At 40.4% G+C, this 23,305-nt stretch overlaps 1 protein-coding gene across 13 annotated transcripts in view; it reads right to left on the bottom strand.

Moving 5' to 3' along the window:
* The window catches only part of UNC79 (unc-79 homolog, NALCN channel complex subunit), a 246,213-nt gene that overhangs the window by 112,763 nt on the left and 110,145 nt on the right, over positions 1 to 23,305 (bottom strand). For all 13 annotated transcript variants that reach the window (XM_073895820.1, XM_073895813.1, XM_073895819.1 and 10 more), the window contains 6 exons: positions 18,681 to 18,871; positions 18,020 to 18,143; positions 15,888 to 16,028; positions 13,495 to 13,716; positions 11,161 to 11,388; positions 6,405 to 6,546 (listed from right to left, as the gene is read on the bottom strand). In XM_073895820.1, coding sequence (XP_073751921.1) covers positions 6,405 to 6,546; positions 11,161 to 11,388; positions 13,495 to 13,716; positions 15,888 to 16,028; positions 18,020 to 18,143; positions 18,681 to 18,871 — 1,048 coding nt within the window. The remainder of the gene's footprint in view (positions 1 to 6,404; positions 6,547 to 11,160; positions 11,389 to 13,494; positions 13,717 to 15,887; positions 16,029 to 18,019; positions 18,144 to 18,680; positions 18,872 to 23,305) is intronic.

Below are 23,305 nucleotides of genomic sequence, written 5' to 3'. Positions count from 1 at the left end.
CACCTAAAGGAGCTGGAGAAAAAAACAGCAAATAAAGCCTAAACCCAGCAGGAGAAGAGAAATAATAAAGATCAGAGCAGAAATCAATGAAATAGAAACCAAAAGAACAGTAGAACAGATCAACGAAACTAGGAGCTGGTTCTTTGAAAGAATTAACAAGATTGATAAACCCCTGGCCAGACTGATCAAAAAGAAAAGAGAAATGACCCAAATCAACACAATCATGAATGAAAGAGGAGAGATCAAAACCAACACCAAAGAAATACAAACAATTATAAGAACATATTATGAGCAACTCTATGCCAGCAAATTAGATAACCTGGAAGAAATGGATGCATTCCTAGAGATGTATCAACTATCAAAATTGAACCAGGAAGAAATAGAAAACCTGAACAGACCTATAACACTAAGGAAATTGAGGCAGTCATCAAAAATCTCCCAAGAAACAAAAGCCCAGGGCCAGATGGCTTCCCAGGGGAATTCTACCAAACATTTAAAGAAGAATTAATACCTATTCTCCTGAAACTGTTCCAAAAAATAGAAATGGAAGGAAAACTTCCAAACTCATTTTATGAGGCCACCACTACCTTGATCCCCAAACCAGACAAAGACCCCAACAAAAAGGAGAATTACAGACCAATATCCTTGATGAACATGGATGCAAAAATTCTCACCAAAATACTAGCCAATAGGATCCAACAGTACATTAAAAGGATTATTCACCATGACCAAGTGGGATTTATCCCTGGGCTGCAAGGTTGGTTCAACATCCGCAAATCAATCAACATGATACAATATATTAACAAAAGAAAGAACAAGAATCATATGATCCTCTCAACAGATGCAGAAAAAGCATTTGACAAAGTACAGCATCCTTTCTTGATCAAAACTCTTCAGAGTATAGGGATAGAGGGTACCTACCTCAATATCATAAAAGCCATCTATGAAAAACCTACAGCAAATATCATTCTCAATGGGGAAAAACTGAGAGCTAACCCCCTTAAGGTCAGGGACGCAGCAGGGATGTCCAGTATCACCACTGCTATTCAACACAGTATCAGAAGTCCTAGCCACAGCAATCAGACAACAAAAAGAAATCAAAGGCATCCAAATCGGCAAGGAGGAAGTCAAACTCTCACTCTTTGCAGATGATATGATATTTTATGTGGAAAATCCAAAAGACTCCAACCCAAAACTGCTAGAACTCATACAGGAATTCAGTAAAGTGGCAGGATATAAAATCAATGCACAGAAATCAGTGGCATTCCTATACACCAACAACAAGATAGGAGAGAGAGAAATTAAGGAGTCGATCCCATTTACAATTGCACCCAAAACCATAAGATACCTAGGAATAAGTCTAACCAAAGAGGCAAAGAATCTGTACTCAGAAAACTGTAAAATACTCATGAAAGAAATTGAGGAAGACACAAAGAAATGGAAAAACGTTCCATGCTCATGGATTGGAAGAACAAATATTGTGAAGATGTCAATGCTACCTAGAGCAATCTACACATTCAAAGCAATCCCCATCAAAATACCATCCACTTTTTTCAAAGAAATGGAACAAATAATCCTAAAATTTGTATGGAACCAGAAGAGACCCCGAATAGAGAGAGGAATGTTGAAAAAGAAAAGCAAAGCGGGCAGCATCACAATTCCGGACTTCCAGCTCTATTACAAAGCAGTCATCATCAAGACAGTATGGTACTGGCACAAAAGCAGACACATAGATCAATGGAACAGAATAGAGAGCCCAGAAATAGACCCTCAACTCTATGATCAACTAATCTTTGACAAAGCAGGAAAGAATATCCAATGGAAAAAAGACAGTCTCTTCAACAAATGGTGTTGGGAAAATTGGACAGCCACATGCAGAAAAATGAAACTGGACCATTTCCTTACACCACACACAAAAATAGACTCCAAATGGTTGAAAGACCTAGATGTGAGACAGGGGTCCATCAAAATCCTAAAGGAGAACACAGGCAGCAACCTCTTCGACCCCAGCCGCAGCAACTTCTTCCTAGAAACATCGCCAAAGGCAAGGGAAGCAAGGGCAAAAATGAACTATTGGGATTTCATCAAGATAAAAAGCTTTTGCACAGCAAAAGAAACAGTCCACAAAACCAAAAGACAACCAACAGAATGGGAGAAAATATTTGCAAATGACATATCAGATAAAGGACTAGTATCCAAAATCTATAAAGAACTTATCAAACTCAACACCCAAAGAATAATCCAATCAAGAAATGGGCAGAAGACATGAGCAGACATTTTTCCAAAGAAGACATCCAAATGGCCAACAGACACATGAAAAATTGCTCCACATCGCTCGGCATCGGGGAAATCCAAATCAAAACCTCAGTGAGATACCACCTCACACCAGTCAGAATGGCTAAAATAAACAAGTCAGGAAATGAAAGATGTTGACGAGGATGTGGAGAAAGGGGAACCCTCCTACACTGTTGGTGGGAATGCAAGCTGGTGCAACCACTCTGGAAAACAGTATGGAGGTTCCTCAAAAAGTTGAAAATAGAGCTACCATACGATCCAGCAATTGCACTACTGGGTATTTACCACAAAGACACAAATGTAGGGCTCCGAAGGGGTACATGCACCCCAATGTTTATAGCAGCAATGTCCACAATAGCCAAACTGTGGAAAGAGCCAAGTTGTCCATCGATGGATGAATGGATAAAGAAGATGTGGTATATATACACAATGGAATATTATGCAGCCATCAAAAAAATGAGATCTTGCCATTTGCAGCGACGTGGATAGAACTGGAGGGTGTTATGCTGAGTGAAATAAGTCAATCAGAGAAAGACATGTATCATATGACCTCACTGATATGAGGAATTCTTAATCTCAGGAAACAAACTGAGGTTTGCTGGAGTGGTGGGGGGTGGGAGGGAGGGGGTGGCTGGGTGATAGACATTGGGGAGGGTATGTGCTATGGTGAGCGCTGTGAATTGTGCAAGACTGTTGAGTCACAGATCTGTACCTCTGAAACAAATAATGTAATATATGTTAAGAAAAAAAAAAGAAGATAGCAGGAGGGGAAGAATGAAGGGGGGAAATCAGAGGGAGAGACGAACCATGAGAGATGATGGACTCTGAAAAACAAACTGAGGGTTCTAGAGGGGAGGGGGGTGGAGGGATGGGTTAGCATGGTGATGGGTATTAAAGAGGGCACGTTCTGCATGGAGCACTGGGTATTATGCACAAACAATGAATCATGGAACACTATATTAAAAACTAATGATGTAATGTATGGTGATTAACATAACAATAAAAAAATTAAAAAATAAAATAAAAGGCATTTTGTGTAATGTTTTTATTTGCTCTCCAAGGTGGCATATATCCCTTCTATGATACCCATGCAGGAAACCTTCTAGATTCAGGGCTCTCAAATTTCATGTAGCCCACCATATATATTCAGATGTCCTTGGCTCCCTGAAGCAAACCCTATGCTCCCAAGGGCAGTGAGTTCTGCTGCCACCTGGCCTGGTGCCCAGCTAGGTACGCCTTCCTTACTGAAAGGGAGGGAAGAAGGTTTTAAGGAGAGATATTCAAGTTGTATTAGCACCTAAGGAGAAATTTACCCCATGGACTCATGCCAATGAGTCTGAAAGAAGTTAGGCATATTCAAATCAGAACAATTACTCGGTTTTAATCTTCTTGTGAGTCTCTCTAATACCTTTGCCTCTACATGTGGGATGGCAGTATATGGTACCTGAGGCACGCTAGAGAAAAGAATTCACAAGTTAGCCAGATGTAGACACTAGTGTAAAACGTTTTCAAATCACCGTTCTAAGTTTTGGCAATCCCTGGAGCCAGAGACAATGGGAGTCAAACTCTCCTGGTGTATATACTAAACAGTTCATTGGTGATCTTCCGCTTTCATTTATTTTAAACACTTGTTACCAACCCTCGAATCTATTTTTTCTAGTGTGAGAGTTTTAAAAGTATTTTTAGTGGAGGATATATCTGACAGCTATCAAGAAATAGGTACCAGGCCACAAAATGCAGAAACAGGAAATAGTCTGAAAGGAAGGAGGAATCACAGAACACGTGTCGATTGAACATGTTTGCTCTGACAGAGGAGTTCAAGACCACGGCCTGAAGGCCCACAGAACAGAAGCTGGACTGGGCTCAGAGCAGCAGGGAGGGCTGGTCTTGGAGGAAAATTAAGGGAGGCTTCCCTGAGGAGACAATTTATAACTGTGACCTGCAAGACAGTGGGGAATAAAAGCAGGAAAGTAGACCAGAGGCTGTGACAGGAGCCCGAAGAAGTGTTTGAGGGAGACGAACAGGGCAAATGTTTAAGCAAGAAAAAGAGTCATTCATAATAAGAAATTGCTTAATTTTAACCATTGTTCATATAAAATGTTATCAATAAATAAAAGAAGAAGAAGATAGCAGGAAGGGAAAAATGAAAGGGGGGAAATCGGAGGGGGAGACGAACCATGAGAGACTATGGACTCTGAGAAACAAACTGAGGGTTCTAGAGGGGAGGGGCGTGGGGGGATGGGTTAGCCTGGTGATGGGTATTAAGGAGGGCACGTACTGCATGGAGCACTGGGTGTTATACGCAAACAGTGAATCATAGAGCACTACATCTAAAACTAATGATGTAATGTATGGTGATTAACATAACATAATAAAAAAAGAATCAAATAAATAAATAAAAGTGGTAGTTAAGTGATCTATGTGCATCTTAGGTTTAAAAGATATATTTGTATATAAAGAGTACAGGTTATTGGATCCTAAGTGACATCCTTGCTTCCTTTAGGCATTAATGCCTGACAGAAAGAAGCCTCAGGCCCGGATCTCAGGACACCCGGGTTCTAGTCTCAATCCTGCCACTAACTGGTTGTTTGATATCTGGATTTCTAACTCCCAGATCTCTGCCCCAGATGTACCCAGAATTGGGGGTGGTGGGTGGTGCTCATTCATTCTGTGTTTCAACTCCTCAGATGATCCTGATGCTCCATCAGGGCCGCACGTAAGCCTAAAGCATAAATTAGGAATGAGGACTACAAGCTGTATGACCACGGGCATGTTTCACACCACCTGGGATGTATTTTCCTCATCTGCAAAGTGAGAAGGCTGAATTAGATCAGCAGGTTTCCAAGTTTTTTCCTATGGACGATTTTGCTTAAAGAAACTCACGTAGAACACCAACGTATGAAATAGAGCAGGTCAGCACACTCGGGGTAAAGCAGGGTGGGTAGCCTGGGCTGCTCATTAGGACTTGCCCCTGTCTCCCCACCATTTGCCACTCCAAACAAGGAAGGTCCAAAGGAAACAACATAGAGTGCGTACAACTCCAAGGACATGCTGAGAACCAATGAAGTAGGTCATCTTAGGTGTTCTTTCAATTTCTAGGTTCTCGTGGTTCTAAACAGAGTGATCCGAGATATTCATACTCAGCGGATCATGTGTACAATTCACGCAGAAGCAGTTAGTTCCGACCAAGCATTCCATACTAATGAGACTAATGTCTTATTCAGACCTTGGTCTGAATAAGACACCCCCAGGGCTATAATGGACCTCACACAAAAGTCACTTAACAATGTTTGCTGTTCCCTGAAGGAATGACAGAAAGCCCATGATTCCCAAAATTTGGTTCTGGGGGTGGGCCACCTGGTTCAGGGTCGTGGAAGCAGGAAGATGAAAAATGAGTCATATTTACTCCAGGTCCTGTACAAATTCCCAAAGTGCCACAGTGCAGATCTGGAAATCAAGCTTTCCCAAAGGCACATGGGGTCACACGTCAAATTCCCCAAACTCCTTCAGACTGTGAATGATTCCAAGCCTGCCTACCATTCTGCAGTCCCCAGTTAGCTCGCACATAGCCTGCAAGCAAACTAGAAAGAGGCCATCCTTCCTCTAGCTCTGTGCAAAGCCAACCAGCCTTGGAGCACAAACTGTGCAGCTATACACTGTGAGCCGGTCCAGAGTCCTGATCAAGCCCCTGGGCCACAGAAGCTGCATGAGCTCAAGTTCCATCGGCTCTATCCCAAAACACTCTGCCGTGGCCAAATGCCCTCAGTGGCTGTTGAGAGTGAAAGCACCCTCCACTCAGTCGTCCAGCCTTGGTTCATAGCTGCTTCTCCACGATAACCTGCTACACCATAAGTAGGAAGGTACTGCTCACATGGTGGGTTATGTTGATAAGAAGCACCTGCTGCCTAGAAAGCAGCTCAGTGACCTTTGCTCTACTAGAAACACATCCTGGATCTGTTCACTTCATGGTCTGAGAGGAAATGGTTCATTTGCACCAGTCTCCACTAGAGAAGCCAAGCCTAAACTTGCCTAAGTCGACAGTAATCTAAAAAAAGCAGGGTTCTGAACATCAGAACTGTGCTAACTGGGGTATGCCAGAGTTCACCTACCAGCATGTTCCGTGGGCTCGGTGCAATCGCCTGGGTTCTCCCCATGCTTGGTTGCTGGATTCTCCTCCTCCTCACCTTCAGGGCCTATAATAAACTCTGGTCTGGAAGAAAGGAGACTATCCTCAAGGCTGTCTGTGGGCTCCTGAAACGAAGAGAACAAGCAGCCAGGTGAGCAGCCCGCTGGGGATGTAAAGAATGGTTTTGCTTAGTTCCACAAAGATCCATTGAGTGCCTGCTGTGTCCCAGCCCTGTGCTGAGCCCCGAAGGACAAAGACACCTGCCTCAGAAGAAATGTGAGCTCACTTCCATAATTAAAGGGACTTTGGATCAGCTGTTACTAAAACAATTTCATTCCCTTGAAATAAATATGGAAAAATCTCAAAAACATTAAATCGTCCTAGGCCCACTTTCCCTGTGATCATGTCCCACTCACCAAGTGATTCCAATCCGTGCACATTTTGTTCAGTAACAGTACTTAACTGGCAGGGAATAATACGGGATTCACAGCAATATCTTAGGATACACACACTGGTAGTCCTGGAGACATCAAATTTTTAGGAGCAAGAAATCGCTATAACATATGCGTTAAAGAGAGCTAGGTATGGCAAGCCAAGTGTCCATCGACACATGAACAGAGAGACAAAATGTGTTATATACATGCAGTAAAACATTAGTCAGCCTCACAAAGGAAGGAAGTCTTTGACACCTGCTATGTGAGTGAACCTTTAGAACACGGTGCTAAGTGAAACAAGCCAGTCATAAAAAGGACAATTATTGCATGATTCCAGATATATGAGGTCACTACCGTAGTCAAATTCAAAGATGCAGAAAGTAGAATGGAGCTGTCCAGCAGCTCAGGAGAGGGGGGAACCAGGAGGCTCTTGTTTAGTGGGTATAGAATTTCAGTTTTGCAAGATGACAAAGTTCTGGAGATGGGCTGCACCACGTGACTATACTAAACATGATGCATTTATAGACAGTGCATGTCAGATATAATACATATGTATAAAACCAGCCTCAGAAATAGGTGAAATTGGGAAGCACTGGTTATGGCTGCCATTTAAAATATCCATCTCCAGTTAAGCTCCAATTCCAGCCTTTTTCTTTCCTTCGAGTACCACTTCAAATATCCTCTTCTAAAACCCATACTCTTTTAGCTAACACTTTAGCCAGTACACGTTTTTTTCAAGAATTATTTGACAGCCAGCTCAAGATTGATGGAGTGCCAGAGGGACACCCACAAGAAAACCAGCGCTTAGCATGGAGGATGCGAGGGCCCTGAAGAATATCTCTGCCAACTTCACAGTTTTGCAAAGCCGGACTCTGTCCCTAGGTCACTCATGAGCAAGGCACTAAATCAAATTCTAAAGTGAGTTTCATGAAATTCGCTATGATAAAGAGTTCCCTGCTGTGTACCGACTCTTTGATAACCCACAGGGCTAGAATCATCCTCCCAGGTGGCAGGGACTGGTGTCGCCCATCCTGTCCCCAGCCTGTCCCAGGAAAAGAACTGAAGAGCAAAGAGGGCTGACCCACACAGTGGAGACCACCCGGAATTTTGGAGTGTTCTACGGCATAGCCCTCTTTTATTGATGAGCATCCCTCCCATAAAACCTTTGGGAGAGGAAAACAGAATCCTTCAGCTTCATTTCCAAATGTGTTATTTTTAGCCCATGACAAGTGTCCAAAGCATCATGCACACGGGAGATTGTTTTGATGGCTCAGTTTCTCTATACTTATGCTTCCCCGTGTTTCCCGGGATGGTGCTGGGAAAACGGACACAATACAGAAAGCCCGGGGACAGGGCAGGGATCAGAGCATCTGCCTCCATCCTTTTCACCCTCTCATGCCCTCCCTGAAATAGAAGTCTGTACTTGGCGCAGCCACATCCTCAGCTGATTCTGTTCTTAAGCCACACGCTACTGGAATCCATGGTTACTCTCATCCCCAATGGCACAGAGGACGCTCCATCCCAGGATTCCCCTGGGCACATTTTGGTCTTATATTTTTCCTCTCTTCTCCTGACATGATCAGCTATTCCTTCCTTTTCTAAACTGCCTCCTCCCTTGGTTTTGGAATTCTTGCTCTCCCTCGGTTTTTCCCCTGTGTCTCTGGCCTCTTCTCAATTCATTTCTAAGTCTTCAGGTTCCCTGTTTTCCTTCTTAAGAGCTGGTCCTTCCCTGAATACTAGCCATGGCTAGCGAGCATTTCTCTTCTCATTCCACACATCCCAGCACAATATGCTGGCAGTTCCAAACTTTTATCTACTTCTGACCTTCCTCCAAAAGACCAGATCCACATAGCTGATGGGGCATGACAACCCCCACCTGGATATCTAAAAGGCATCTCAACCCGCTATGTCTGACTGTGCCTGCATCATACCCACTCCTACCAAAAAAATCACTTCTACTACTGTAATGCTCTTCTATAAATGGCAATGTTATCAGCTCCCAAGCCAGGAAACATGGGTTTGCCCCCTACTTTTCCATACCTCAACGCCAGCTAAACACCAACCACAGCTGACCGTCTTGCCTAAAAATCCGCCAGGCCTGCCCCTTCTCTGATCCCCACCACCATTGCTTTAATTCAGACTTCCCCACTTCCTCCCTGAGTGACCTATTAGCCTTCTTGACTAGATGCCTGTCCCCAGGGTCCAAATCTTCCAAATCCTCTTTTCTCCAATTCATCAAATTGCATCACCACCCTGATTAAATTCTTCAGGATTCCCCATTCACTGAGACAAAACCCAAACTTCTGAGTCTGGCAGACAGAGCCCTTAATGAATGGGAAAATAAGATGGAGTCTGTCTTGCTTGACCCAGGTTTCACTGTCTTCACATCCTGCTCACTGCGCTAGCAACATTCAACTGCTTCCAGTTTCCTGAGCGTATCATTCCCTGCTTTCCCCTGGATCACTTACACAGAGAGTTTTCTGGGTCTCCAAAGTTATTCTCCCCTCCGCCTTCATTTCATTAACTCCATTCCTTCAAATATGAGCCCAGGAGCTCTCTCCTTCCCATCATACCTCCAAGCTGGATCTGCAGTCCCTATTCTGCCCTCATTGCTCCCTTGCCCAGATCTCTCCCATCACACTCATCACGTTAAGTTTTTCATTTACTTAAACATCTCCCTGATTAGACTCTAAGCATCTTGATTTTAATTTGTTTTTACATCATCTAGGACTATGACTGTTTTGTAGTGAAGTTACCCAACGCTGAAAGACCACAGTCCAGGGAGGTTACCTTGCAATATATAGGACAAGCGAGTTTAGTAGGCAGAAAGGTATTTAAAAACTGAGGAAACACTTTACTGCATGTATGTTATACCTCAAAAAAATTTTTTTCAGAAGTCACTTTCTACTTATGGGGTGCCTGGGTGGTTCAGTCGGGTAAGCAGCTAACTTTGGCTCAGGTCATGATCTCCAGGTCCTGGGATTGAGCCCTGCGTCGGGCTCTGCAGGATTCTGTTTCTCCCTCTCCCTCTGCCCTTCTCCCCCTACTCATACTCCCTCTCTCAAATAAACAAAATCTTGAAAAAAAAAAGTCACTTTCTACTTAGATAAACATTAGAGGAAAGGAAGAAATAGAGAAGATAGCAAACACTGGCCCAAATAATTCAGATTCACCTCCCTTTGATGGCATGAGGGCTTTTGGTGATATGTGTTATGTGTCTTAAATGAAAACTGGCTAAAAAGGGAATGACTATGTATGGAGCAGCTAATATGTGGTATATAGTAGTTGATCCCTACTGAAACCATTTTCTTGGAAAGCAGAAAATAAAATGAAGCCTTTACTTGTTGTTGATGAAGTCAATGGGTTTTACAAACTGGAGTTACCTAGAAATTCTTAATATCTGTATCCAATCTACTTACTTGATATTTGATATGTATATTTTATAGTATTCACTGCTATCTGAACTTTGTAATAAAAGTTATTTCAAGAATACCATCAATGGCACATGCACCCCAATGTTTATAGCAGCAATGTCCGCAATAGTCAAACTATGGAAAGAGCCTAGATGTCCATCAACAGATGAATGGATAAAGAAGATGTGGTACATATATCCAATGGAGCCATCAAAAAAATGAAATCTTGCCATTTGCAACGACGTGGATGGAACTAGAGAGTATTATGCTAGGTGAAATAAGTCAATCAGAGAAAGACAAATATCATATGATCTCACTGATATGAGGAATTTGAGAAATAAGACAGAGGATTATAGGGGAAGGGAAGGAAAAATGAAACAAGACAAAACCAGACAGGGAGACAAACCGTAACAGACTTTTAATCTCAGGATACAAACTGAGTGTTGCTGGAGTGGAGGGGGATGGGAGGGATGGGGAGGCTGGGTGATGGACATTGGGAAGGGTATGTACTATGGTGAGCACTGTGAATTGCATAAGACTGATGAATCACAGACCTGTACCCATGAAACAAATAATACATTATATGTTAATTTAAAAAATAAAAAGGCATTTAAAAGAAAGAATACCATCAATGCTTTATATTTATGAAAATTATATGAATGGATGTGCCACAACCCTAACTCAAGACTCAAGAATTCTGTATAATGTAGCTCCAGCTCATATTCCTTTCTAGGAGCATTAGCTGGTAGAAGGAACAGGAAAACTTTCTAACAGTCTCACATATAACCCAGCATGGAGCATACAGTGATACTGGAGGAAGACCCCATTATACCAGGTACTACAGTCATTATCACTATCAGATATGGGTCATCTCATTTCTTTGACTTCTTACCACCAGCCGGCTTTCTTCTTTAGGAGCCAGTCTCTCCAGGAGTTCACAAGCAAGCTGATAGCAGAGAATACTAGATTGGCATAAGTTACACTCAATTGCTTTTTCGTCCTTCTGGCAGGTGTGGGAGCCCCCCCAGGGGGCTTGGAAGACATTGTTTATAATGGAAATAATGTCCTTTGATAAGCTGTGCTCTAAACCCATCGTGATCCCATCATCTTGTAACTCCATCTGAAAGACATCAAAATGAAGGCCAAAAAAAAAAAAAAAAAGAGAGAGAGAGAGAGAGAGAGAGAGAAAAGAAAAGAAGAAGGAATTTGGTCCTTTTTCCAATATTCCATTGGTATTCTAATTGGGGATAATTTTACTATCTGACAACAATATTAAGTTATTTAAAGATAATAAGGATTATAGACCATGAATATTTATTATTTTCCACAGATTTTTTTTAAAGAATATAAACACAAGACAAACAATGGGAATTATATTTAAAATCACATAGGACATTTAAAAGAGAGTTGTTTGTTATAAACTTATCACTTTGTGAGATTTTTACACATTTAAAAAATGCTATTCCTCACCCAGTGTCCTGATCTTGGTTTCTAAATACCATTATCCATTATCCTCTAAGAGGAACCAGGGCTCCTTGGAGAAATGGCTGATTTCAAGGTTGGGGCTAGGAAAATATAAAATGATTCTGGAACATCTTGTCATGCCAGAAATTAAGGAAGTGTTCAAAAAATGACACAGATTATATCAAAAGAACACAGAAGCCAGCCTGAAGGGACTCCCACTGGTCAAATATGGGACAAATATGAGCATCAGAATAAAAATAATCATAGTAATAGATTTTAACTCACTGAATAAAATAGGAATTCATCAGTACATGCAGGTACAAGAAGATAAACAAATAAATATAGAGACGGGAGAGAAGGGAAACTGTTCCTTCAGTAGAATACCAGCTAATAAATTAAAAGATAATGGAATTAGGAAATTATCATTTGATAACCATCATCACAATAATTGATCCAGGCATGAATCAGCCGTGGATGCTAAAACTAGTAGGTAAAAGTCTAACGAGAATAGGAAATCTCAGCCTGCCAGTTACTTATTAATTACAAAGGGGGAAATAGTGATTTTAGAGTAGAGAAATCTAGTAGAAATCACCTTAACCAAGTTATCATCACCAATAAGGCAACATTATCATGTCATGTGCCTCCCGATATGATGCACTGAAAAGGATATAACATCACATCAGGGGCGTTACTGACAAAAAATGCTTAACCCAAATAGATCCGTAACATATGACAAACTCAAATTGAGAGACATTCTACAAAATAATTGGACTGCATTCTTCAAAAACGTCAAGAACATGAAAGATGAACAAAGCCTGAAGAACTGCTCTGGATTAAAGAAGACTAATGAGACAGGACAAATATTTGCAACGAGTGATGCTAGATTGTGTCCTAGATCTATACTATACTATACTATACTATACAATCCTATACTATATAGATGTATACTATATACTATATACTATACTATACTATAAAAATATAATTATTATGTCAATTTAAAAAGTGATTAATTTCTGTGGGTCAGACAATAGGTAATAGTATTACAACAATATTAATTTCCTGATTTTGATTGATTTCCTGGTTTTGTCCTTGGTCATATAAGAGAATGTCCTTATTTTTCAGGGAATACATTCTGAAGTGTTTAAGGACAAAGGGGCATCATATTTGCAACTTACCCTCATGTTTATTTTTAAAATTCTATAATTCATAGATACATATACAGATAGAGAGAGAAAGAAATATGATAAGTGTTATTATCTGGACAATCTAAGGGAGGAGTATTTGGGAATTCTTTGTACATATCTTGCAACTTATCCACAAGTCTGAAATTATTTCAGAATAAAAAGTTAAGAAATGTTCTCCTGATCAAAGACTTTTATATTTCTCTTCTGACACTACCTTAAAAAAATCAATTCATGGAATATATTTAAATCAGCCCATCACTATAGAGCTGTACCTTGCTCTTCCCAACAATAGCATTACTCAGTTAGCTCACCAAATTTGTTCAACAGAATCAATTCTAATGATGCTAGAGTGTTTCTAAAATTCACATCCATTCTCATATGTCAACATCATTGCAGATATTCATACAGTATTTTTCAGACTCTTTAGGGAATCCTGAAAGGAGTTTGCAAAATGTCTTGAGTGATGCTGCATCATTTCATGAGTATGAAGATGTCCACCACATAGCAAGAATCACTATACAATGCTTTCCCTTATTCTTCACCTCAGAACTAAAGAAAGCTCATGCTTCAGCTACCTGCTTCAGGAGAAGATCAAACATGAGGATGAAACAATTTAGATTCATTTCATCATCTTCACAATCAAAGTCAATAGTCCTTCCTCCTGGGTGTCCAAAATTCTTGAAAGGGCTACGAAATGGACTACGCATAGGACTCCGAAATGGACTCTGGAAAGGACTATGAAATGGACTCAGCATATTGTGCTGAACTCGCCGGCCAGGATCAGAGGCAACACTCACCTAGAAGAAAGAACATCAACACACATAAGTGAACTCACAGAAGCCAAAATGGCTAGATAAAATATCTGGGTCTCATGGAAGGTATTTCCAGCTGTCACACTGATTTCCTTCCTTAGTGAGTAGCATTAGTACTTCCAAATAGTTTCGATCTTCTCAAAACACAAAAATAAGAAATAAAATCACTGACATTAGGGCTCATGTCTAAATAAATAAATAAATAAAATAAAATCATCCGAACTTTGTGACTAATTGTCAGGTGAATGAAACATCAGCACACTGAAGAATAAAGGCAGCTGTCTTTGACATTATATTGTTCATCCCATCCACATTTCCAATTAAACTAAACTACCTAAAAACCATAACCTGAAAAATGAGACCTTACAAAAATAAAATATTACAAGATCAGTTTTAGATTCATAAGCACAAAATCTGTTTAATGTGACTGGTTAAAGAAGAACGGCATCTGGATATTATAATTATTAAACTACCATGGGTAAACAATATATGTCAAACCTATGGAACTGGTTATTGTCCAATTGCCTAATTCAAGTCCCTCACTGCCCTCCTCTGCCCTGCTCTATGCCCAAGGATGCCAAGGATAGAGTCTCTCCTGGCTTTCTTGCTAGTTGGCTTCCAGCTGGGTAGAGTCAATGGGAGGCACCAGCAGAAGCCCTGCAGTTGAAGAAGAGAAAGGTGGAAGTATATGTCCCACCTCCTGCCTGCTTTGATGCTACATTCTTGGCAGTCTCTCCATCACTCCTCCAGCCAGCCCTTCCTTAATATTTCAGCTCTCAATGGGCTCCAGGAACTCTTTCCCTGGTTCCTTCAGCCCTGGGGGTATAATGGCTTCCTACTGAGCTGTTACTGGCGTCTAGGTGCCTCACCAACACTTACTGCTCCCTTAACCTTCCCCATAACTCTATAGACAGAATCTCCAGGAATGTCTCTCCATTTGAACCATGTGGGATAAATTCTGTAGCAGGACAATGACTGACATATCTGTACTGTATATCACTCCGAAATCATATTTTCTCTCTTAAAAGTATCTCTAACAACCAGCAAGTTCCTTGAACACCATATTTAAGTTAAAAAAAAAAAAAGAGTACCCCATCAAGAACCAGAATACCTGGATATTGACAGTGTTCTCTACGGCAAATCACTTCAGCCCACTGAACCTCAGGTTAAGTATTGATAAAAATGAGGATAATGAGTTCTTCTCCAACTGCCTCACACCATTCTGTGATACTGTTCATTGTGAACACACTGCACAGTAGAAGGCACCAACTAAGTCACATAATATTAAAGGTTAGAGAAGAAAGAAACAAAATATAAATGCTTGCCAGCTGGTTCCTATGAGGCAGATGAGAAAAGAAGTAATGATTAAAATCAAAAGAAAGCACTGGATGCAAACTATGATCCCATGATTTTGACATATTTCCTAATCCATAGATATCAGGTAGGAATGACAGTAGGAAAAATGGTATGGAGAGGCTGACAAGGGCAAGTTGAGAATAGTCCCTGCCTACCATCCCAGGACAGTGAACCTGTCCAGAACTGATCCTTATTTGGGAAAGTCAGCACATCAACAGAAGCTCTACCAGGTGCTCCACAGAAAAATGATCACAGTCTCAATAGTTTTCCTACACTTTGGGCCAGACTATGTTGACTTTTCTCATTCACAAAGGTAAAAAGTGGTCCCAAAAACTGAGCCCAGTTGGTCCATAATGACAGCATCACTCACAGTCACCATCAGACAATTGATCACATCTCCTAGAAACACGATAGAACAAAACATCCCAACTTCTCATCCCCAAAGTGAAGCACTCATCTACCAAATGGCTGGTAAAGAATTCTTTTTCACCAGGTGACCAAAAAAAAAAAAAAAGAAAGAAAGAAATAATACCTCAAAGCTAACTCTTTTTGTTTTCATCAAGGGTGAGAGACAGCTAATAGGTATGTGCAGGGAAAAACTCAACAATTTATTGACCATAGATGATATGAAACGTATATTAGATCAATGTTTTCTATGATTTAATGTGTTTAAAAGATTAACAGAGTGAGATGGGATGAAAGAGCATTTTCAGAGAAGTTTATTATGATGCTACTTTTGGAGCTGGCAGAATTGACAAAAGCTTAACAAGTAAGACAAAAACAGTTGTGGCAATAATTACCCTTCGAGCTGCAAGGTTCCCTGCCAGTTCACTGACTCTTGATTTTCTTTGATTTGCCAGTTCTTTAACAGAATTAACTCCATCAGAAAACATACTTATCAATAGTTGAAGTGGAACCATGATGTCTAACTCCGATAACACCTGGGGAAAAAAAGGCATATATCCCCCCCAAAAAAATATAAACTTTAAAACTGAAAAAAAAAACTGCATTTCACATTTTTTTCCCAAAGCAAACTATTGAACATAAGGATACTTAACCTTATGTATATTCTATCAGCACAGCCACCCTCGATTTTTCATACCAAAAAATCAAAGTTATTATTGAACCTTCCATCTTCCCCACTCCCCACATCCCATAAATCGCCATGTTATTTCTACTAAAACTTATAAGTATCTCTTGACACTGTCTCCTCCTTTCCATAGACTAGTGCCTTAGTTCACCACCTTCCTTCTGGAGTAGTGTAACCTGCATGCAATCCTCCCCCAGTCCATCCCCCCCCTCTGATCTGACTGCCCCATCTGATCTTGCTTTCTGAGGCAGGTTCAGATATCCTGCCAAAATCAAGTTACTCTCTATCTGTAATGAATTTTTGGAAATAGATGCCTCCTTCCTTCAAACAGAACTAATCCATCCCTCTTCTCTGCTTCCTTAGTTAGAACCCTGTACATACATTTATTAGAGCAACTGTCGCTTTTCGTTATATGTGATTGTTTCATACTCTCTCTCCCACTGTGAGCTCCCTGAAGAAAGGAAGTATGAAGAGAAGACCATTTCTTATCCCATTTTCATCCCAGTGCCAGTGACAGCACCTGGCACAGAGGAACTCTATAAATGTTTCCACAGTCAATCAATAAATGAGTCAACTCCAATCACTATGCTGTTCACACTGTTCCCCAAATGGTTAGACGAGTGGTTTAGAAACTTCAGCTGCGGCACCCTGTCTTCAAACCAGCACTCTGGGAAATCCCCGTCCATAAATCATGCAGCTGTAATTGCTCTCGCCATGGTGAGACCCGAGGTTGGCGGCCCTGTGTGCTCACCCCGACCTAACTCAGCCTCAAGGGTGTGTAACTGAGTGACAACACCTAGCCATCTGTGGAAGGCCTGGTTTTCCTAAAATGAGAAATTTTCTTACTGATAACTACCAGGGTATGAAAAGTGCCCAAAAGGGGACTTTTTTAAAAAAATGGTCCCTTTACTCTTTGTCAGTTGTGAAAAATATTGTTCCCTCAGTGTAGAACCCAGAAAGGCAGCCGCACGACTTGAAAAGCTTTTGTTATCACCTCCGTCTGTGATTCAGCAATGTAACAGCACCCATGGCTAAACTAAACGTGGCCTCTGTCCTCCTGTTTTGAAACTGCCCGAACTTTTTGCCGAGCATTCAACTCAATTAAATAAATATTTAGGAACATCCGCTAAATAAATACAAGGCATGTGCCAGATGCTGAGAGGAAAGGGGATGAAGGGAGGCATGAATTCAAACATGAAAAAGGCCTGCCTCGTCCCTGCCCTCCAGGCATTTGCAATCAGAAGAGACAAAAATGAACTAAATATTAGACAGAATAACATTTGCACAAAGAGCCCGTATGGATACTGGGGGGAAGGAATAATGAATTCTGAAGGGAAAATGGGGGTGTGAAACAGCGGCAAACTTGAGATGGGATCATTTTTGAGTTGGGCTTTAAGGATAAACTGGATTACAAATGCAGACCGGAGAGAGAAGTATTCCAAGCTCGGGCGGGGGGCAGCAGGAGCTCCTCCCTCAGTCAGGAGCTTTCAACCTTTCCAAGTAAAGGACCTATTTAATATGAAAAGATTGATCAGAATGTCCACAAAGACAGCTATTACACCTTTAGAATCTATTGATGGAAAAATACATAAGGACCAAAGCTATTATGAATTCAGTAACAGTATTGCATAAATCTGTATTTTATTAACCATAACTATAGCCACATATATTTGAAATATAGGTATCCATCCGTGTGGTGAGTTATTAGTCTGTAGACGGTCCTCAGCAAACATGCAAATTTATGGGCTCTTTCCAGTAGCTTCCCGCTCCTCGACCCAGGGATCTCAAGTTTCCAGGCTAAGAACTATTGCCCCCAAATGATTAAAAGTATCATTTACTTACATGAAGCCACAGTAAAGCTTGTTCCTGAACAGAGGAAGGGTATCCTGTGAACCGACAACTAATAAAGCCAAACATTTCTTCCAATGAAAAAGGTAGAGGACAGAGCTCAATGTCAAACATTTTGCTGGAAAGCAGAGCCAACAGAAGTAAATGATCAATGGGCATAGATTAGGGTCTCCTGTTGCATTTTTAACTATACCTTATTTGGGGGAGCCAAACACTTTTGACTGGTCTGTGTTCTCAATGTTATTATCATATCTCACTTTACTGTAATAGTTTATGTCATTAGAACAGATATGAAGAATTCACACAGTTAATAACATTAGTGTTTATACTCCTACCAGGCTCAACAGAAGGAACTGTATTTCTAAGGAATTAGAGTTGCTTCCCAGCATCTAAGAACATTTTCCCTTTGTACTTTCCCCACTTTATCCAAATCATACTATATTTGAAAATAAGCAAACAATATGGTGTATTTATTATTCCACAGAACAATTTATAACAACTACTTCGTTTTGCACCTTCAGATTTCTCTATAGGGTTGTTAAAAAGTAAACAAGATTACATAAAATGCTTAACACAGTGCCTGGCACACATTACATGCTCAATAAATGTTAGACATCATCATAATTACAGTGACTTCATTAAACTACTTACCCACCTTAATACTTCCCTGAATTCTTTTAACTGGTTATCTGGGACTTCTGTTCTGATGGCTTCCAGCCACTCTGGCATAATACACTCCCACACAGACTGACTGATCACATTGTAGGGGATCAGGCAGAGGATTCGGTTGAGACCTTCCTTCAACTGAGTCACTGTGCTGCAGGATTTATCCCAGTATCCACCAACCTGATGGCATTTCCACAGCCACAGGAGGAAAGAGCAAAATGCACCTGTTAAGATTATACTCTAAGGACTTCCTAAAGGAAATGGGTACAGAGAAAGACCACAATCCATTACATCTAAGTCCTGGGCCAAGTATCTTCAGAGTGAGATTTGTAAGAATCTGTAAACCACCAGGATCCATTAATTACCAAAAATGAAATCATAGTTATAAGTAGGTCCAAATATCAACACAGACTGAATTTGAACTATTCTACTGCAGTCTTTCCAGAAAACACATGAATTAAAATTCCCAAGATTTATTCCTAACAGGAGAAGCATACTACTGAAGCATTATTATTTCTAAAGTTGGACAAACCCATTACAAAAACATGTAGTTACACCTGTGCATCAGAGGAATATAGATTTCTACTACTGTACACTAGCATTGAATATTTTTCATCATGGAAAATAAAGCAGAGAGCACTCTTTTTCCCTCTGCTGCATATTGTGCCACAATTTTTTTCCTAAAAATGCTCTAAGGCGGGTTGAATTCATGAACAAAAAAAGACATACTTTCTACTAATTAAGATAATATATTAATTTTCTAGTGCAGAAAAAATTTCAAATCACAAATTTGGGTTCTGTTTATAATTCTAATTTTAGATGAAGATCTTATATTCTTATTAAGCATATCAAAGTAACAAAGGCTCAATTGGTCCTGAATCTTTACCATGTAACACAAGTTTTGTGGGAAACCACCTTATTTTAAATGAATCCAATTTTAATGTTTAATCACTATACCTAGAATTCTAGGTTATTCAAAACTATTAAATCAATTCCATTTAAAGCTTAAATATCTATTTGGTATCATATTGTCCAAAATCCTAGATGACTGACTGGATATTTTCAGGAAGCGACTACATTTCTGGGATTGTCACTGTTGTTGCCAGTTACATAGACTCAGAAGAGCTAACACTGATAATGTTGACAAGGTGGCATGTATCCTTGCTGACTGAGGTGCCTTTGGCCATGTAATTTATGGTTGAGCCACATAAAGGCCTACTGGTTTTGAGTCACATTTTGGAACAAGTATCTCTGTGGTGTTCCTCAATTGTCAACAGCCAGACAATGGATCCTTTGATTTGGAAAAGTATTATATTTAAAAGGATTTCTAGAGTTTTCTCACCCTAAACAAATGTCCTATTACCAATATGGGAGGATCAAATTGATAAGATACACACACACAAAAGATCACAACTAGCACTAAAAGACTCGCCTAGCAAAATTTAGAACGGAAATCAGATTTAGAACAAAAATTAAAATTTGCCCCCACCATGAACTACCCCCCTCCACCACCTCCTCTTGTGAATGACCCAGCTGGAGGCCCATATCCAGAGCCTGATAGGAGCTATTATAGAGGTCTTCCCTCTGAAGTTTAATTGGGCTAAAGTGGAATGATGTACTCAGAAGGAAAACATCCTAAAGCCTTTGCCAAACAATTTATAAAAATATTGCAAAGGTACACAGCTCCAAATCTATGCATCTTAGAACATAGGAATCTGCTTTCCCCCTTAGCTGGAAATCTTCTCTCATCGATACAAAGAATTAAAATGAATGCAGTTGAGCAGGCAGGCCAGCTCCTTAATTAATGTTAGTATCAAGACTGCTATCTCGTTCTTTGAAGAATTAAAAATAACTGTCCTCACCTTAGTAACTGGATTTTTGCGAAAACATAATTGTGTTTCTAAAAGTATCCCAAAGCCCACCCATGCTTCTTAACAATCCCAAAGCCTCCCCTATTCATCTCGAGATGCCTGCAGATACCATAAACAGTTAGGACATTGGAAAAGAGGCTTCCTGCACTGAAGAAACACTTCAGTAGTAACCGTCTCAGGCCTCCACCTCCTCAGGCCCACTCCTCTGAGCCCTGCTCTCCACTCAGACCTCCACCAGGACCGGCTCAAGACTTCAGCCTCGGGTGGGGGGATGGGTTAGCCTGGTGATGGGTATTAAAGAGGGCACGTTCTGCGTGGAGCACTGGGTGTTATGCACAAACAGTGAATCATGGAACACTGCATCAAAAACTAATGATGTAATGTATGGTGATTAACATAACAATAAAAAATTTTAAAGAAAAAAAAAGACTTCAGACTCAGCATAAATAATGTTGTCCACCTCCCACGCCCCTCCTGCCTTGAAATGCCTGCTCATAAAAGCTCCATGCTACCAGGAGAACGTTATTATTTGTCTCAGTCAAAACCTAATAGACAAATAAAACCCCTGAAAACCCTCTCAGGCAAGTGACTTTAAAAGCTTGCATCCTCTCCCTCCCTCTTTGAGATGTAAATCTCCTACCACCCAGAACTATCTTCTCAAGGACCTGAGAACCATCTCTCCGAGAGGCAAACATCCATGGAAATAACTCTGGCTCCGCCCCACGAGTGCCTTGCTTTTACTCGTACTATTGCCTGCTATTCTAAAACAGGGCACATTTATTCCTCCTTCTGAGAAGTTCCAATTAACAACCCCCTTAGCAAACCTCCACTGCCGTTGTCCTTAGCATATCCCAGTCTTCAAGAAGTTAACTTCTTGGGATGCCCAGCTGGCTCAGTCGGTTCAGCGTCTGCCTTTGGCTCAGGTCATGATCTCAGGGTCCTGGGATGGAGCCCCATAATGGGCTCCCTGCTCAGCAGGGAGTCTGCTTCTCCCTCTCCCTCTGTGCTCTCTTTCTCTCTCTCAAATAATTAAATAAAATCGTAAAAAAAAAAGCTAACTTCTTAACTGACTGAAATAAGTAACTACCTGAGGATGAAACACAGCCTTCATGAGATTACATATCAAGGCCAATAAAAAGATCTTGAAGGGCTCCCCCACACATACTGATAAAAAGCGTTAGCCTTTACACTGAACAGGTTAACCACTTGTTCTATCTGTTAGAGACACAATTTGAATAAAAGTGAGGATGAAGAGTGCATATGAATGCCAACCCTTATATAAACTAGCAAGTTTTGTTTTTACCATGACAGGCTCTGCTGTTAAGGTCAACAGTTCTTCCTCAACTCATAATTTCATTACAGCTCAATAAGCCCATTGTAAGTTGGGCAAAATCATCTAACACAAAGTCTGTTTTATAATAAAGTGCTAAATATCTCATGTAATCTGTTGAATAGTGGACTGCAAATGAAAAAGAGAATGGTTGTATGGGTGTGCAATGGTTGTCTGTGTAGCAGTTGTTTACCCCATGATCACGTGTCTGGCTGGGAGCTCAGGCTCACTGCCCTTACCCAGCATCAAAAGAGAGAGGATCATACTGCATATCCCTAGCCCAGGAAAAGATCAAAATTCAAATTCTGAAGTACGGTTTCTACTGAATGTGTATCGCTTTTGCACCACCATTAAGTAAAAAAATCATAAGTCAAATCATCATAAGTTGGGGACCATTTGTATTTGTATCTGCCTATATGTTTGCCTAGGTATATTACATATATGTGATATTTTCTTACCTCTGAATGGTACTCACAAATCAATTTATAAAATCCATTAAAAGATCTCTATTCCAAATGAGCTTTAAAAACATAAGAGCTTATATAAATTAAATATGCCCAAAACTCTTTGAAATATAGAGAGTAGAGTAACCCAAATGTTTATCAAGTTCATGCAATTTGGGTAAAATTTTGATAAATAAGACTACGTTAATATTGTTGGTCTAAGAAAAACAGCTGTCTCTTCTGAGTTATCAGATTGTTACTGTTTTATTCTGATGCTTTCCTGAAAGCTCTTGCAATCAGCCACGAGACAGAACGCTTTGACTTCAGCAAAAAGACTGTCTCTGAGACCCACGGAAAGGACTATGACAGGCAATATGGGGTACAGGCTTCTGAGGGCATTGCATGCCACTGGCTTGAGAAAGGATTGCAGAACTCTGATAGAGAAGCTGATGGGTTCATACAACTGCTAACCCAAGATCAAACGGAAGGAAAATTGCATGGGGCTGAATGAACTGATGAAGAATGATGATCATTTTTATGTTTTTGTTTTTGTTTTTTAGTTTGGAGCATTGCTGGCTCTTTACTGTTCTATTTTCTGGATATAAGGTTTTTCTTAAGCTATCTATAATTCACAACAATTTAGTAGATTACATTTTTGTAAACAACAATGAAATATTTGTCTTTTTTCTCCCCCCATCAAGTCCCTCCAGGGTTCAGAAACTCTTAGTGAGTATTTTTATTTTCATGCAGAAGTTTAAGAAGGATCTGTTCTCCTTGTATTAAAACATAATTGGAAAAACTGGTTATATCACCAAGGCTTTGACTGGAGTGTCATATTTTAGAAGTATGTGCATAGAATCAGATATGGCTAGACAGTTTTAAGGAACTAAGGTTGACATGAAGGAGTCAATGCTTACAAAGCCCTCTTGAAAGAACCAGCCTGGTACCTGGCTTATGGAAATCCCAGCCT

This window comes from Callorhinus ursinus, unplaced genomic scaffold (genome assembly GCF_003265705.2).
Source record: "Callorhinus ursinus isolate GAN/ISIS: 27379988/994484 unplaced genomic scaffold, GSC_fseal_2.0 scaffold8, whole genome shotgun sequence".
Classification (NCBI taxonomy): Eukaryota; Metazoa; Chordata; class Mammalia; order Carnivora; family Otariidae; genus Callorhinus; species Callorhinus ursinus.
The sequence above is the reverse complement of the archived record's forward strand: the minus strand, read 5'-3'. Positions and strand labels throughout refer to the sequence as shown.